We start from the raw sequence: 14,309 nt of genomic DNA, 5'->3' as shown, positions 1-14,309 counted from the left end.
CCTGCTGACTTCACAGTAATTTGCTGTTTGCCAATGCCCTAAGGCAGCAAAATATTCAGCATCTGTTCACAAACCAATGAGCAAATATAACAGGTTTATTCAGTGACTGTTTACAAACTTTTTGTGCTCCAAAAATTTACAATGAGAGGACAATAGTTAAATAGTTGATCCTGTGTTGGAGTGAGGGACATCTGCCAGATTGCCTACGGGAACAGAACCTTTGGAGCCAGACTCCTATTGCATAAGCTGTATGTGGTGGTTTGGAGAGGAGTGATTACAGTGTGCCCTTGGGTCCAGTCCAAGTTACACTTAAGGCCAGAAAGAATACTTGCCCCCAGCTCCCATAGTCTTAACTTGTACCCTCCATGCTACATCTCTCACATGATGCAGCATATATTCTAGTTCAGTTGTATCTTAGACTGAAATTTCAAGAAAGCAATTGAAGAGATATTAAAGTGCCAAAATTTCAAGAAGAATCAAGAATTAGTAACTACTGAAATGCAGAATTCTCAATTATACTATACGGTGTACACCTAGAAGCTATTATTATAGCATGTTGTTCTGAATAATTTATGCAGGCAGGGGACATAGCCTGGCTAGCAATGGGTCCCTTCAAAGTCAGTGTCTGGTCCAGTGAACTATCTGTCATGGAGAGGAACTGATGTAAAATAAAGTGCTTGATGTGGTATAAAGTCTGTATGCTAAATCCCTATATTTGGAAGTAATTCCTAATGTCATCAGCAGTGGAAGATGCACTCCCAGCTCATCATGACCCAGATCCAGAAAAATCCATAAAGTACATCAAGTTCAGTTTCCTGTTAATCATAGACACGGGGTGCAGCAGGTCAGTATAATCAATGAACAATGCATTTAAATCTGTCACCAAGCTAGTTATCAAAACCAATCCATATCATCTACTGAGGCATAAATGGGTGTAAAAAATCTGCAATTAAACTGGTGTCTCACTTAGCCTCCCTATTCAGTAGAATCAGAAGCTGGGTTAATGTAGTTTGTCATATACCACATCTTGATATTTGTGAAGCTGTCAAGACTCACAGAAAAAAGCAATAACATAATTACCCAGTGTTTAGAAATGTTCCTTTGGCTCTCTTCTCTGTAGGAGTAGATGTCTTCGGACTCCAGCCAATGTATTCATCATCAACTTAGCTATTAGTGACTTCCTCATGGCCACCACACAGTCTCCAGTGTTCTTCTACAGCAGTCTCAAGAAACGCTGGATTTTTGGAGAGAAAGATTTGTACATTTTCCTTTTGACAGTTGTTTCCATGAAAATGGCTAGAAGTCAATAATTGACAAGATATGTACTTGAGCTGTGCAAAATTGTAGCCACTAATGCCCAAAACACTTGCTTTGGTTCATGTTTGGTTGAGCATTCAGAGCTCAGTCCAGATTTGCTGAAAGTATTAGAACAAGTATAGGTCTGAATTTGTATTGACTGATGCTTCAGTGACAAAATTATCTAGATGTGAAAGTAGCCATGTTCTGAGTTTGGTTTTTGAGCTCTGGATTGGTGGATGATGGGGTTTTAGTTGTTTAGTTGCAGATAACAGAATTTGTCTTTCATTTTTTATCTCTTAAAAAAACCTTAGGAAATTATACCAGAATACTTCAAAGGAAAGCTATTTAGGTCAAGTGTTACAAAGTAAAAAAATTTCAATGCATTTATTGGACAAGCTGTGTGGTTGGTCTACCCTAACTATACAGTTGTTCCAATAAGAGCTAACACCCACAAAAATGTTTACCTCTCATATGTCTTGGACCATCATAGCTATAACATCACTCCAACACTACTCAAACAGGTTTACTGCTACTTGTGAAACTGCATTATTATAGTATTTTAATTGCATGATCACATGATACTGATTTTCACAGGACTCTGGCCTTATTCAGTGTATAGGTTGCAGGTATGGGCAACTTTAATTGGGTATTTCCTAGTTTACAAGTGCTTGACTTTGCAACCTAAAAAAGCTCTTCTAATGTAGTTTTCTTTGTATGTAATAAAGATATTCCCATTGCTCAATGATAAAATTACACCAAGCCAAAATAGGAAAATAAGAAATGTGTCATTTAATGTTAAATATAAGAAGGTACTTGCACAATCATCTCACACCTGAATAAAAAGCAGACTGACAAAAAGCCAAGGGAATATGTTCTGAGCAAACTATCCCAGCACCTGCACTTTGCATAAGGAATTCTTATTTGGCTATTCCTGATGCTAAATATCCTGAGAATGCAGGTAAATTTTACCACTACTGCCAAAACATTCTCCATGTGGTTATTGAACACTATATTTATTTAACAGATTGGGGCTAAATGACCACACATCCTTTGTCAATCCAGAGTTCTGATTACTCGTATGACAGCACTTCCTAAAATGCTTTACAAAGAACATAGACAAACACAGCCTTTGCCCCAAAGCTGTTGCAATCTAAACTGGGAAAATCAGAGGCAAGACTGAAGGGGATAAAGAAAGTCATCAAGGAAAGTGATTAAGGTGAGGATGGGCACAAATCCTTTTCCGTTTTTTGTTGGGTTTTTTTTTTTAATACATAACCAAGGGTCTTTTATGTTCTACTGCTTTCAGTCCTCATCTGTTATTCTTTATTTTAACTGCTGCCTTTCAATGTTTAGTGATTTATAACCCTGGCCTGTTGAACCTTGTCAAACTGCCTCTGTCTCACAGGCTCCTCCTTCTCCAGGGGCTCCAGCAAATATGCAACCCTCTTGATCCCTCTTCCATCTTGTCCACACAAATCAAGATTCAGACTTCCAGGCTAGGTACAAATGTTTGAGGAGATTAGATCATGTTTAAAATGGCTATCTGATCTAATCCACCCAGATACAGACCTTATACTTAGATTGGCCCAACTAGGGAACTGCACACAGAAGTTCAGAAAGGTTAGATTGGACTAAAAATGGCTGACCCAATCTAAGTAAACTGTACCTTGGAGGTAGTCTAATTTAGTTTGAGATTGGTAAAACTGATCTAACTGAACTTCTGTACAGTTCCCAGCACAATCTTGGGGCTGGGAATGTTCACTGGGTGGGGTTGTTCATTTGGGGGTGAGGGGAGTTGTAGAGCTAAGAATAGCCCTTTGCCCTGGGAGGAGGGGGGCAGAAGAGAGCCCCTGCAGACCCCACTAAGTCCCCTAATTCCACTTGTCCTTCAGTCCCTCCAAGCCCTGCTGCTAGCCCTACAATCCTGATTTAACGTCGATTGGGCGGCCGTTTTTAACTGGATCTAACATCCTTGAATGTCTGTACATACCCACCGTGTAATCCTAGTGCTCTTGAAGTCAATGGAAAAACTGACATTGACTGCACTTGGGGCAGAATTTCACTTTGTGTTAAATGAAAACAGATCAAACAGCCAATCTGATGGTATCCATCTGTTAAAAAGTCTAAGCAAACACATGGTCTAAAGATGCTTTCTCTCTGGCCATTTTTTCTCTTCCTACAATTATATGTTTCATAGTTGGTAGGGTCAGAAGGGACCTGAGCAGATCATCAAGTCCGCCCCCCTGCCATAGGCAGCAAAGAATGCCGGGGTCAAATGACCCCAGCAAGGTGTCTATCTAGCCTTCTTTTGAAGACCCCCAGGGTAGGAGCGAGCACCACTTCCCTCGGAAGTTGGTTCCAGTTCCTACCCACCCTGAGAGTGAAGTAGTGCCTCCTGATATCTAGCCTGAATCTACTCTCCATCAACTTATGGCCGTTATTCCTTGTTACTCCCAGTAGTGCTCGGGGGAACAGGGACTCTCCCATTGGCTGCTGGTCTCCCTTGGCCAGTTTATAGATGGCTACCAGATCCCCTCACAGCCTTCTCTTGTGGAGGCTGAACAGGTTCAAGTCCCGTAGCTTCAACAGGGCAGGCCCTACTCATAGGGCCTGCCCTGTTGCCCTCTGATCATGTGAGTGGACCTCCTCTGGATCCTCTCGATGTTGTCCACATTCCTCCTGAAGTGTGGCACACAGAACTGGATGCAGCACTCCAACTGTGGCCTGACCAGTGTCATATAGAGGGGGAGGATCACCTCCTTGGACCTGCTCATGATGCATCTGTGGATGCATGATAAGGTGCGGTTAGCCTTTCTGAATGCATCCCCACATTGGCGGCCCATGTTCATCTTGGAGTCTATAATGACTCCAAGATCCTTTTCTGCCTCTGTGCTTATGAGAAGGGAGTTTCCCAGCCTGTAGGTACGCTGCTGGCTCCTTCTCCCTAGGTGCAGTACCCTGCACTTGTCAGTATTGAATCCCATCTTATTATCATCCACCCACCCCTGTAATCTGTCCAGATCCAACTGCAGTCTGTCCCTCCCTTCTAGCATGCTTACTTCTCTCCACATCTTAGTGTCATCTGCGAATTTGAACAAGGTGCTTTTCACCCCCTCGTCCAAGTCACTGATAAAGATGTTGAACAGCGCGGGCCCAAGGACTGAGCCCTGGGGGACCCCACTGCCCACATCCCTCCAGGTCGAAAATGGCCCATCCACTACCACTCCCTGGGTGCGGCCCTCCAGGCAATTGGCAACCCAACTGACTGTATAGGCATTGATACTACAATCTCCTAATTTTTTAATGAGAATGAGGTGACAGTGTCGAAGGCCTTCCTAAAGTCCAGAAAGACTATGTCCACCACAACACTAGCATCCAAGGATTTTGTGACCTGGTCATAGAAGGCCACCAGGTTGGTCTGACAGGACCTGCCTCTAATGAACCCATGTTGGTTGCCCCTAAGCATACTCTCCCCTGCTTGCCCCTTGCAGATGTGCACCTGGATAATTTTCTCAAAGAGCTTCCCCAGGACCGAGGTAAGACTAACAGGCCTATAATTTCCTGGGTCCTCCTTCCTCCCTTTTTTGAAAATGGGGATGACATTGGCCCTTTTCCAGTCCTCTGACACCTCGCCAGAGCACCACTAGTGCTTGTAAAGCTGTGCCAGGGGTCCTGCAATGACCTCTGCTAATCCTTCAGCACTCCGGGGTGGAGATCATCAGGACCTGCTGATTTGAACACATCCAGTCCCACCAGAATTTCCCTGACTAGATCCTCTCTGACCCTGGGCCTGGCTGTGCCTCCCCTGGGACCATCGGGGATCCCGGTGTGGGGGATGACCCGGTCCCTGCTCAGAAAAATGGAGGCAAAGAAATTGTTAAATTGGTTAGCTTTGTCATCTGATGAGACCACCAGATTTCTAAGCGTGTCCTGCAGAGGCCCCACGTTACCCAGAACCTTCTTTTTATCTGCTATGTATTCAAAAAAGGATTTCTTGTTATCCTTGATCCAGGTTGCTAGTCCCAGTTCCATCTCCACCTTGGCCTTCCTAACAGTCCCCCTACAATACCAAGCAATGGAGGTATACTTCTCCTTAGTGAGGACTCCTCCCTTCCATTGGGTTTACGCCTCCTTCTTAGCTTTGAGATGTTCCTGGATGCTTTTGGTGAGCCATGGGGGCTTTTGAGCACTCTTGCCCCCTTCGATCCGTGTTGGGATTGCCACCCTTTGGGCTTGGAGGATCGTCTCCTTCAGGAACGACCACTCTTCTTGGACTCCCAGCTCCCCACTCCTCTGGGACCTCAGTGCCTCCCTGACTAGTCTCCTTAGCTCAATGAAATCTGCCCTCCTGAAGTCCAGGGCTGCTGTCTTGCTGCAGGCCTTTGCCACCTTGCACTGGATGGTGAATTCCAATAGGCGATGATCGCTATCACCCAGGTGATCAAACGCCCACAGTCCCCTCACCAGGTCATTACTTGTGGCCAGGACCAGGTCTAACAAGGCATTTCCCTGGTGGGACTGTGCACCTCCTGGGTTAGACGGAGGTCCTGTAACACAGCTAGGAACCTATGTGAGTGGTCAGACCTGGCTGACTGCTCTTCCCAGCAAATGTCCAGATGGTTTAGGTCACCCATGATGACCACATCCTTTGACTTAACTGCCTCCGCAAGCTGACCTGAGAATTCCTGGTCTAGCTCTTCTCCCTGGTTGGGTGGTCTGTAGTAGACCCCTACTGTTAAGTCCCTTTCCCCCCGACCCCCTTGTATTCTGACCCAGAGCACTTCAGTCTGCCCCTCCTCTGACCCAGTGCTGCTTGTTGAGGAAGTGAATTGTTCTTTGACATAGAGCACCACACCCCCGCCTTTCCTCCCTGTTCTATCCCTCCTGTACAGCCTATAGTCCTTGATGTTCACCACCCAGTCATGTGTTGGATCCCCCCACGTTTCGGTGAGCTCCACTATGTCTGGGTTTGTGTTAGCTAGTAGGAGGGCAAATTCCTCCTGCTTGTTCCCCATACTACGAGCATTAGCATATAGACATTTGAGGCCTCCTGAAGGTGTATGCACCACTCCTCTAATCCCAGGACTATCCAGGTCTCTTACCTGGATATTTCTTGTGCTCGTTGTCAGTCTTGGCTGGGCTGTTCTTGTGCGGGACACTTGGTTTGGTGTTCCAAGGCTCCCTCCGACCTCATCCTCCCCTTCCCCCAATGAGCCTAGTTTAAAGCCCACCAGAGGATGTCAGCCAACCTGAAAGAGAACATGCCTTACCTTTGGGAGAGACGTGAAGCCCATCCCACCCAAGCATGTATCTCATCTTGAAGTATGGGTCATGGTCCAAGAAGCTGAAGCTCGCCTCAAGACACCATTCCCAAAGACGCAAGTTGACCTCTCTGATGCAGGTTTCATGGAGTCATCCATGTCCACTCCCTGGAAGGACAGATGGGAAGACCACCTGTGCCCCTGTCTCCTTCAGCTTGTTGGATAGATGTGAACCACACAGCACATGCAGCATGAGGGAAGGGGCCAGGGCTTGGGTGCACTGCAGATGGCATGCGGGATGCCACATGCAGTGTGTGGGTCCAGTTCAAGACCCATTGGCAGCACTGGAGGCTGGAAGATAGGGTTCCACAAGCCGGATCCGGCCCACAGGCTCAGTTTTTGACACCCCTGGTTTAATCTATTTACTGTATTTGTACTCTCCACTTGAAAGGTTGTGAGCTGTATGCTTTCTGTGGTGCTCTCTTTGGCATTACATCCATGATCACATTGATGGTGATTGCCCTGGAAAGATATTTTGTGATCACAAGACCACTGGCTTCCATTGGGGTGGTGTCCAGGAAGAAGGCTCTGATAATCCTGGTAGGAGTCTGGCTGTATTCTTTGGCTTGGAGCCTCCCACCCTTCTTTGGATGGAGTAAATGGAAGGGAATAATGGCTTGCTTGGTTCATACCATGAGTAAATGAGAGATTAAGAAATGGGTTGGTTAGATGAAGGGCTGAATGAACAGTATTTAAATGCAAGCTAGAGTTTGAAGAAATCACTCTGAGGAAAACTGCTTACAGCTAATGAGACTTAAGATGTTTAACCAGCAGAAAAAATTATACAGCATGTATCACAGTAAATTACATTACACTGACACTTTTGCTAGAAATCTCATTAGCGCATTCAATAAAAAATAGTAGATAAAATCAAGGGCAAAAATTATGCAAAACAGGCTTACATAACATTTCATAACCTTCTGCAGTCATGTAGAACTGAATATAAAGTAAAAGGGAGATGAACATACTACATGAGTTTTCAGAATTACTTTGTGTCCATAAAAATTGCCATATTGAGAGCCTGTGTAACCTCAGTTCATCTCTCTCTATATACATCTAAAAAGAGTTCAGTATGAGCAACCAGAAGTTATTTCATAGTCTTTTAATATGTCTCAACCCTGGCCTGGAGAGACCAGTTGTAGAGGTGAAAAAACAGTTTACCCCCTCTGCCCATTCAGCCATTTGGCTCCTAGCTGAGCCTACCATTAAAGATGATGTTTAGCAGTAATGTTACTTCATTGATTTTGTGTATGTAAATTACAGCATATATATTTTGCATCCATGCAAACTGAAAATTTACAAATAGAATTAATAATAGGTTTTGTGTTTCTCTGTTAGAAACCAAACCAATACCATTAACTTATTTCATTTGAATCAACAATCACTATCTTTCAGTTACTTTAGACCTTAGGTAACATGAACTTCAACCTATTAGTAGAAGGCCCAAACCCACTGCTATCATGGTACCAAATTGTGTAACAGCACTCTATGGTCGTCGTGTGCAAAGGTGGGTTAAACTGAGAAAATAGCACTTTTTCATTTGCCCACAAGGCTGCTGCAGCAAGCTCAGATATTTTTTTTTTTTCCTAACTGAATAGGATGCATAGGTGGCAAATTCCAGCTGTTTAATGTTAGCAACCTAAGCTTAAATGAGAAGCTTTAAAGAGAGCAATATGACAAATACTCTTAGATGAATGAAAGTTAACATGATGAGGCAGAATAATTACTTGAAGGGTATTATAATTGCTCTTTTATAATTAGATTCTAATTGGATCCATAATACTGAGCCTCATGCAATAATTGGATATATCTGAGCACATCTGGTACAATAGTTTCAAGAGCTGGTCTAACAGAAACTATAACTGAAAATGCTGGGAATTAAAGTAATGAGAATAAAAATAATTTGGCATTGACAGTTTGCTTTATTTTTTTAGCAGTTTGACATGCTTTCTCCAAGGAGACTTAATTTCAGGCAGAAGTTGCATGTGTTTCCTATTCCACTTATTTGATTATCTACTTCATGACAATATTAACTTGATCTGCACAGAAAATTTCTGTTCCCTGTAGAATTTATAAAAAAAGTGGTGGTTATTGTAGCCAGTTTCATTTCACTCCTTACCAAGAAATGAAGATTTCAGAGATAACTGGAGAAATAGTAAACATTGGAAAATGTGAGTCTGATCCAAAGCCCATTGAAGTTACTGGAACAATGCCCCCAATTAGTGTGGGCTTTAGATCAAGCCCAGAGATTGAAATAAACAAAGAATCAACTTTTAAAATAACACAATTAAGATTTTTAGAATTCTAAGGCCATGAAGGCCAATGGAGTCAGGAATTATAAGAGATGTTAAAAAAAAAAGGTGTCCCTATCAAATCTCTTTCTTCAACAAATAAAATCAGATTAGATTATTTTCAAATCCCAGAGATATTGTTAATACTTTCTCTTTTTGCTGCTGCACCAAAATTGCATAATAAATAAATACATACATGCATACATACATATAGTGCCTAGTAAAAATTGCTTTGTCGCTTATTTCTTCTTCTGCCTCTCTTTAAATGTGGTTATGTTCCTGACCTTTACCACTTCAGTCCGTGCCTACACAATGCTCCTGTTCTGCTTTGTCTTCTTTATTTCTCTGACTGCTATCATATGCAGCTATATCTTTATTTTCAGGGCTGTCAGGAACGCCAACAAGTGAGTCACCAATATTCAAGTTCCATTCCTTCTTTAGGGAACACATTGGATTTTATATTTAACCAAAAACCCATAAAAGTATAAATTTAAAAAATATTCTTTTATCTTATATAAAAGACTGAAACACAAAAGCAAAAGTTTCCAGTTAAATTTTAGCATGGCAAAAAAGGTGAATGCTGAAAGAAGTTTCCAAAGTTCTCTACTAGCTTCAGCATTGTTTACAATATTTACTAGCAATTTTTAAAAGGCTGTGAATAGCAATAGTAGATGAATCAAGACTAGAAAAGACAGAATTTCAGAGGCACCTGATACAGCTAATGAATTGTTTGACTCAATGCCAATCAGGACCAGATGTTGGGGGCGGGGGTATTGTTTTTACTCCTCTGCATAGGCATTAGACTTATGCAAAGTAGCTTTAAAAAAATACAAAGAGAAACAGTGGAAAATTTCCCAGGCAGAAGGGAAGTAAAGCTGTTCAGAATTCTCTCTTGCACAGTGTCTTGATCTAGACAGGCCGATGGTCTGCACAGATACAGTCAGTCTCATGTCAGTAAGTGGATTCAAGGGCTCACCTGCAAGGTACTAGTCATCTACAAGAAGGAGGAGAAAGTCAGCTCTGAATTTAGTATTCAACACAAAATAATGAGGAGGTGAAACAAGGCAGGAATTTATTAAACAAAAACTACAGAAATTGCAAATTAAGGGCCAAATATTGCCACTTTAAGTTCTATGGAGTAGCAAAATTACTATTTACTATTGAAATCAATGTATCTATCTACATATGAGCTACGAACTATAGAGTGGTAGTAAGAAAAAAAATCTGATCCTAGAAAATAACCACATTTTTTTCCTATTTACCCCAGAGATGTGGGTTTTCTGGAAAATTTTCCAGTGCCCTAAATAGAGTCTGATCTGATTTAGCATGTTTATTTGACTTAGATCTGGTAAACAAAACTAAAAAAGCACCCCCGTGTTAACTTTATGTCCTAATAGTCACAAGTATTTGAACTGAAATATTTGATTAGGAAAAAAATTAAATACAGCGCACTTAATGTGGTTTAAATGTTATATTCAAACAAATCCAAAGCTTTATGTGGAAATAAATTATTTTTATTGGAATATTTGTAAAAATGTAAAGACAATATACAATAGCATGTACTTCCCTTACATTGTTTGTTTAAATTTAAGGACAAAAAATAAAGGCACTGAAAACTGTTGACACACTAATTTTAGCACACCCAAAGAACTGTGCATTAGGCCTGTGCAAATAAGGAAGTATTAAATTTGGATTTGGCCAATTTGGAGGACAGTGATTCGATTTTGTGATTCAAATCACCATCCCTATTTGATTCAGTCAAATCAGAATCGGAGATTCAGCACCAATTCAGAGATTTGGATCTGCTGGGGAGAGGCACACACAGCTGAGCAGCTGCAGGTTCTCCTGTGGCTCCTCTAGCTGTGTCTGCCTCTCCCTGGGCAGGGGGAGCCTCAGAAGAAGCCCCCATGGCTGCCCTGCCTGGCCCCTGCCTCCTGGCACTTGAAAAAAAAAAAGCCCCAAACTTACTGGATGCAGCAGCAGCAATCGGGGCCTCTGAGGGTTCATGGCAAAGTCCCCCCATGCAGTGGGGGGCAACAGAGGGCAGTGGGGATTGCCCCCCCCCACGCCTGGCAGGGTGCCCCGCACTGTGTGGGAGCTGGGGCCACTAGGGCTAAGCAGTGCTAGGCTCTGGCTGACAGGTGGAGCTGCCCCAGCTCCCAGACAGTGTGTGGTGCCCTGCTGAGCCACGCTGTACCTGCGCGATGTGACAGCTGCTGCGCCAGTGCCAAGTGGGGGCTGATTCCCGCTGCCCCCCACTGCTATGCGCTGCATTGGGGGGGTGGGGGGGAGCTCTGCCATGAGCCCTCAGAGGCCCCAGTCATTGCTGCTGCTGCAGCTGGTGAATGGAGAGCTTTTTTTTTCTTTTTCTTTTTTTAAGTGCCGGGAGGCTGGGGCTAGGCAGGGCAGCCATGGGGGTTTCTCCTCCGGCTACCCCACATGGGGAGAGGCAGGCACAACCAGAGGAGCCGGAGGAGAACCTGCAGCCACCCAGCTCTGACTGCCTCTCCCTGGCTGATCCAAATCTCTAAATCTCTCTGAATTGATTTGGAGGCTTTGGATTCGATTTGGACCTTTTAATGGGTCTACTGATTCAATTTGGATTAAGAGATTTGGCCACTGAATCAAGCCAAATCTCCTCTGAATCAAATTGGTGACATAAGCTTCACACAGCCCTACTGTGCATGATATGCCATGGTTGTCTATTCATCTACTTCAACAGAGTTTAACTTTCTTCCACTGAGGTCATAGCGGTACCTCCAGTTTCACTGTCACTATCTGTAGAATTAGTTGCACTATTTATTAGTTCCATTTCAGAATCAGATTGAGGCAAATCTGATTCACAACTACTTGAATCATATTCTCTTTTGCTAAAAGATGGGTTTTACCAATGAGTCTCTGGGCAAGGGCAACTTATCATCACACTGCATCGTCTTCACTAATTGTGCTTCTGACTGATTCTCCAGAAGCAAGAGATTTTGAAAAACAGAAACAAGTTTAGTGGTGTGTTCATTTGTTAGTCTATTCCTCTTTTTTGTCTTGATTGAGCTGAAAGCCTTCCAGCTCCATTCACAAGAAGCTGCTGTTGGTGGAATGCCTAGGATTCTTAAAGCAATCCTGGACAACAGTCAGGTGTTACAGTATCCCTTCCAGCACGTGAGAGGAGACATATTCTCTGCTGCCCGCCAAAAGATGTCTTTGCTCCAAAGTTTTTTTGTGCAATACTCAGCAATGTCTGTCATCATGGCTATTTCATTGATGTTGGGGACATTCTTAGCTACTTCCATGATTGTATCAAGAGCAATAGATAATTCATCTTCTGATAAATGTTGTCCTCTGTTTTGAGGATCCAAAAGATTTGCTGTCAGATGAACTGGATGACAGCAAAACTCAGATCTCTTAGTAAACATTTGTTTTACTTCTTTTTGGGATAGAGGTGAAGGTGACAAAAGCTCAATTAAATTTTTCATTCAGTTGTCTGAATATCTCTGAAATATTTGAAAGGCTCGGTGTATCTCCTTCAAGTTTCTTAATAGCCACTGAAACTGGTAGTAGCAAATTGAATACTCCTTGAACTCGAACCCAGAACACATCGTTGTTGAGAATCTGCTTCTGAAAGTTCACAGGAATAATCTGGGATACTGTGTCATCTATTGAAGCACGTTGCAAATAGTTCTTTGTGCACAGCAAACTATGTAAACACTTTGTGACTGAGCCCCATCTAGTTTCTTCTGGCAATAAAAGTGCACTTTCCTTCCCCTGCTTCTCTTTCTGTAATTTCTTCAAAGTCTGATTAGCAACATGATGATTGTTGAATACCTTCACAATCACTTTGCAGTTTGTTAATATTGTCTGCATTGTATTCACACTTACTTTGTCCCTTGCCAGAAGATTCAACCCATGAGCAAGACAGCCAAATATTATTAAATGAGGATACTATGCCTTTAATACTTGCCACGCAGCTTTCAAGCTACTTGCATTATCAGTTACAAGGGCTTGTACCCTGGATGGACCTGCACTTTCAATCTCTTCACTCAGTAATTTGGATATGTATTCACTTGTATGACAAGACGATGTGGTAGTGATTGCTTTCAGGAATATTGGTTCAGGTGTTGCTAACATGATGTTTAATAAAGAATTTCCTTGTATATCAGTCCATCCATCTGGCATTGGAGTCAGTGATTCTGCTTGACCAGTCCTTTGAATAACCATTGTTTGAACTCTGCCATACTCTCTATCTAAGAGAGAATGTGATAAGCGATAATGTGATGGTAACTTATATGATGGGCGAATTAGTATGTAATGCTCCTTCCAGTATTGATTTTCAGTTATGGAAAGAGGTGTACCACTTGCAAATATAGCTCAAGCTAAAGTCTCATCTGCTTTTTCATGATTTTCTTTTGACATTTTGTCCTCAAAGCTTGATAAAAAGCTTGACTGTCTTGAACAGCTGCTCATGATGGATCACATATCTGGTGACAATGATCTTGAAAGTGAGGATCCTGCTTCTTCTTCTCCCAGACCTGGCAGCTCAACATTTTCATTTTCCATTTTTTGCAAATCTGCTATTTCACTTGAGCTACTAAGTTCCTGCAACAAAAGGGGAGAAAGGTTTTTATTTTAACCTATTCTAGTCTGGCCTTATCCATCAGAAGGAGAAGCGGCAGGCAGCTTGCTTCCCCCCTCCCTGCCAGAAATAATACTCTGCTGCTCAGTTGCTCTGGCACAGCAGAGTCAAAGGACTCGGCTCACTCTGCTGGGCTGAAATAGTTAACTATTTATCTACTATGTAATTAAAAAATACATATTGTTAAGCCTAAGCCACTTTGGGTGCTTAGTGCAAGCAGAAAAGCAGGATACAAATATTTTAAATAAATAAATAATAGTCCAGAGTTGTATTAACAACTTTTAAAATTATAATGTTTTAAAACAATACAGATACTAGTCTATACTGTGTGTTGTTTAACATATTAATTTGTTTACTTGCATAGGGTTCCTAAAGTAGACTTTATTCAGATGATTTTGTTTCACCACTTGGTTGTAATAGCTTTCTGTATATGGCTTGTACTCTTTCAGGACAGTTTCTACATGTTATAAATGTTTCTTCATTCTTGTTGTGTTGTTAGCATACTCCTGGGCACAATATTTACATCTACCAACTTTCTTCCTTCCTTCAGTGGCTTGCACTTCACTATAATGATGCCCCACACTAGTTTTTTTCTGATTAGGCATTATGATGACTACTTCAAACCAAACGTACTAAAAAACTAACAGATTTTATGCAAATACTTCCAGCTTTCCCAACTCAAGGAAATAAATGAGACACTGCTCTGTGTATTTGCTGAACTCAAAGTGAAACAAAAATTAAGCACAGTTTTAGTTTTGGTTTTGCTTTCGC

General features: G+C 42.2%; 1 protein-coding gene across 1 annotated transcript in view; it reads left to right on the top strand.

Moving 5' to 3' along the window:
- The window catches only part of OPN4 (opsin 4), a 28,973-nt gene that overhangs the window by 6,055 nt on the left and 8,609 nt on the right, over positions 1-14,309 (top strand). The window contains 6 exon segments of the mRNA XM_014519966.1: positions 742-844; positions 1,121-1,249; positions 7,007-7,235; positions 7,752-7,768; positions 9,187-9,334; positions 9,777-9,780. Of these exon segments, the coding sequence (XP_014375452.1) occupies positions 742-844; positions 1,121-1,249; positions 7,007-7,235; positions 7,752-7,768; positions 9,187-9,334; positions 9,777-9,780 (630 nt within the window).

This window comes from Alligator sinensis, unplaced genomic scaffold (genome assembly GCF_000455745.1).
Source record: "Alligator sinensis unplaced genomic scaffold, ASM45574v1 scaffold94_1, whole genome shotgun sequence".
Taxonomy (NCBI): Eukaryota; Metazoa; Chordata; order Crocodylia; family Alligatoridae; genus Alligator; species Alligator sinensis.
The sequence above is the reverse complement of the archived record's forward strand: the minus strand, read 5'-3'. Positions and strand labels throughout refer to the sequence as shown.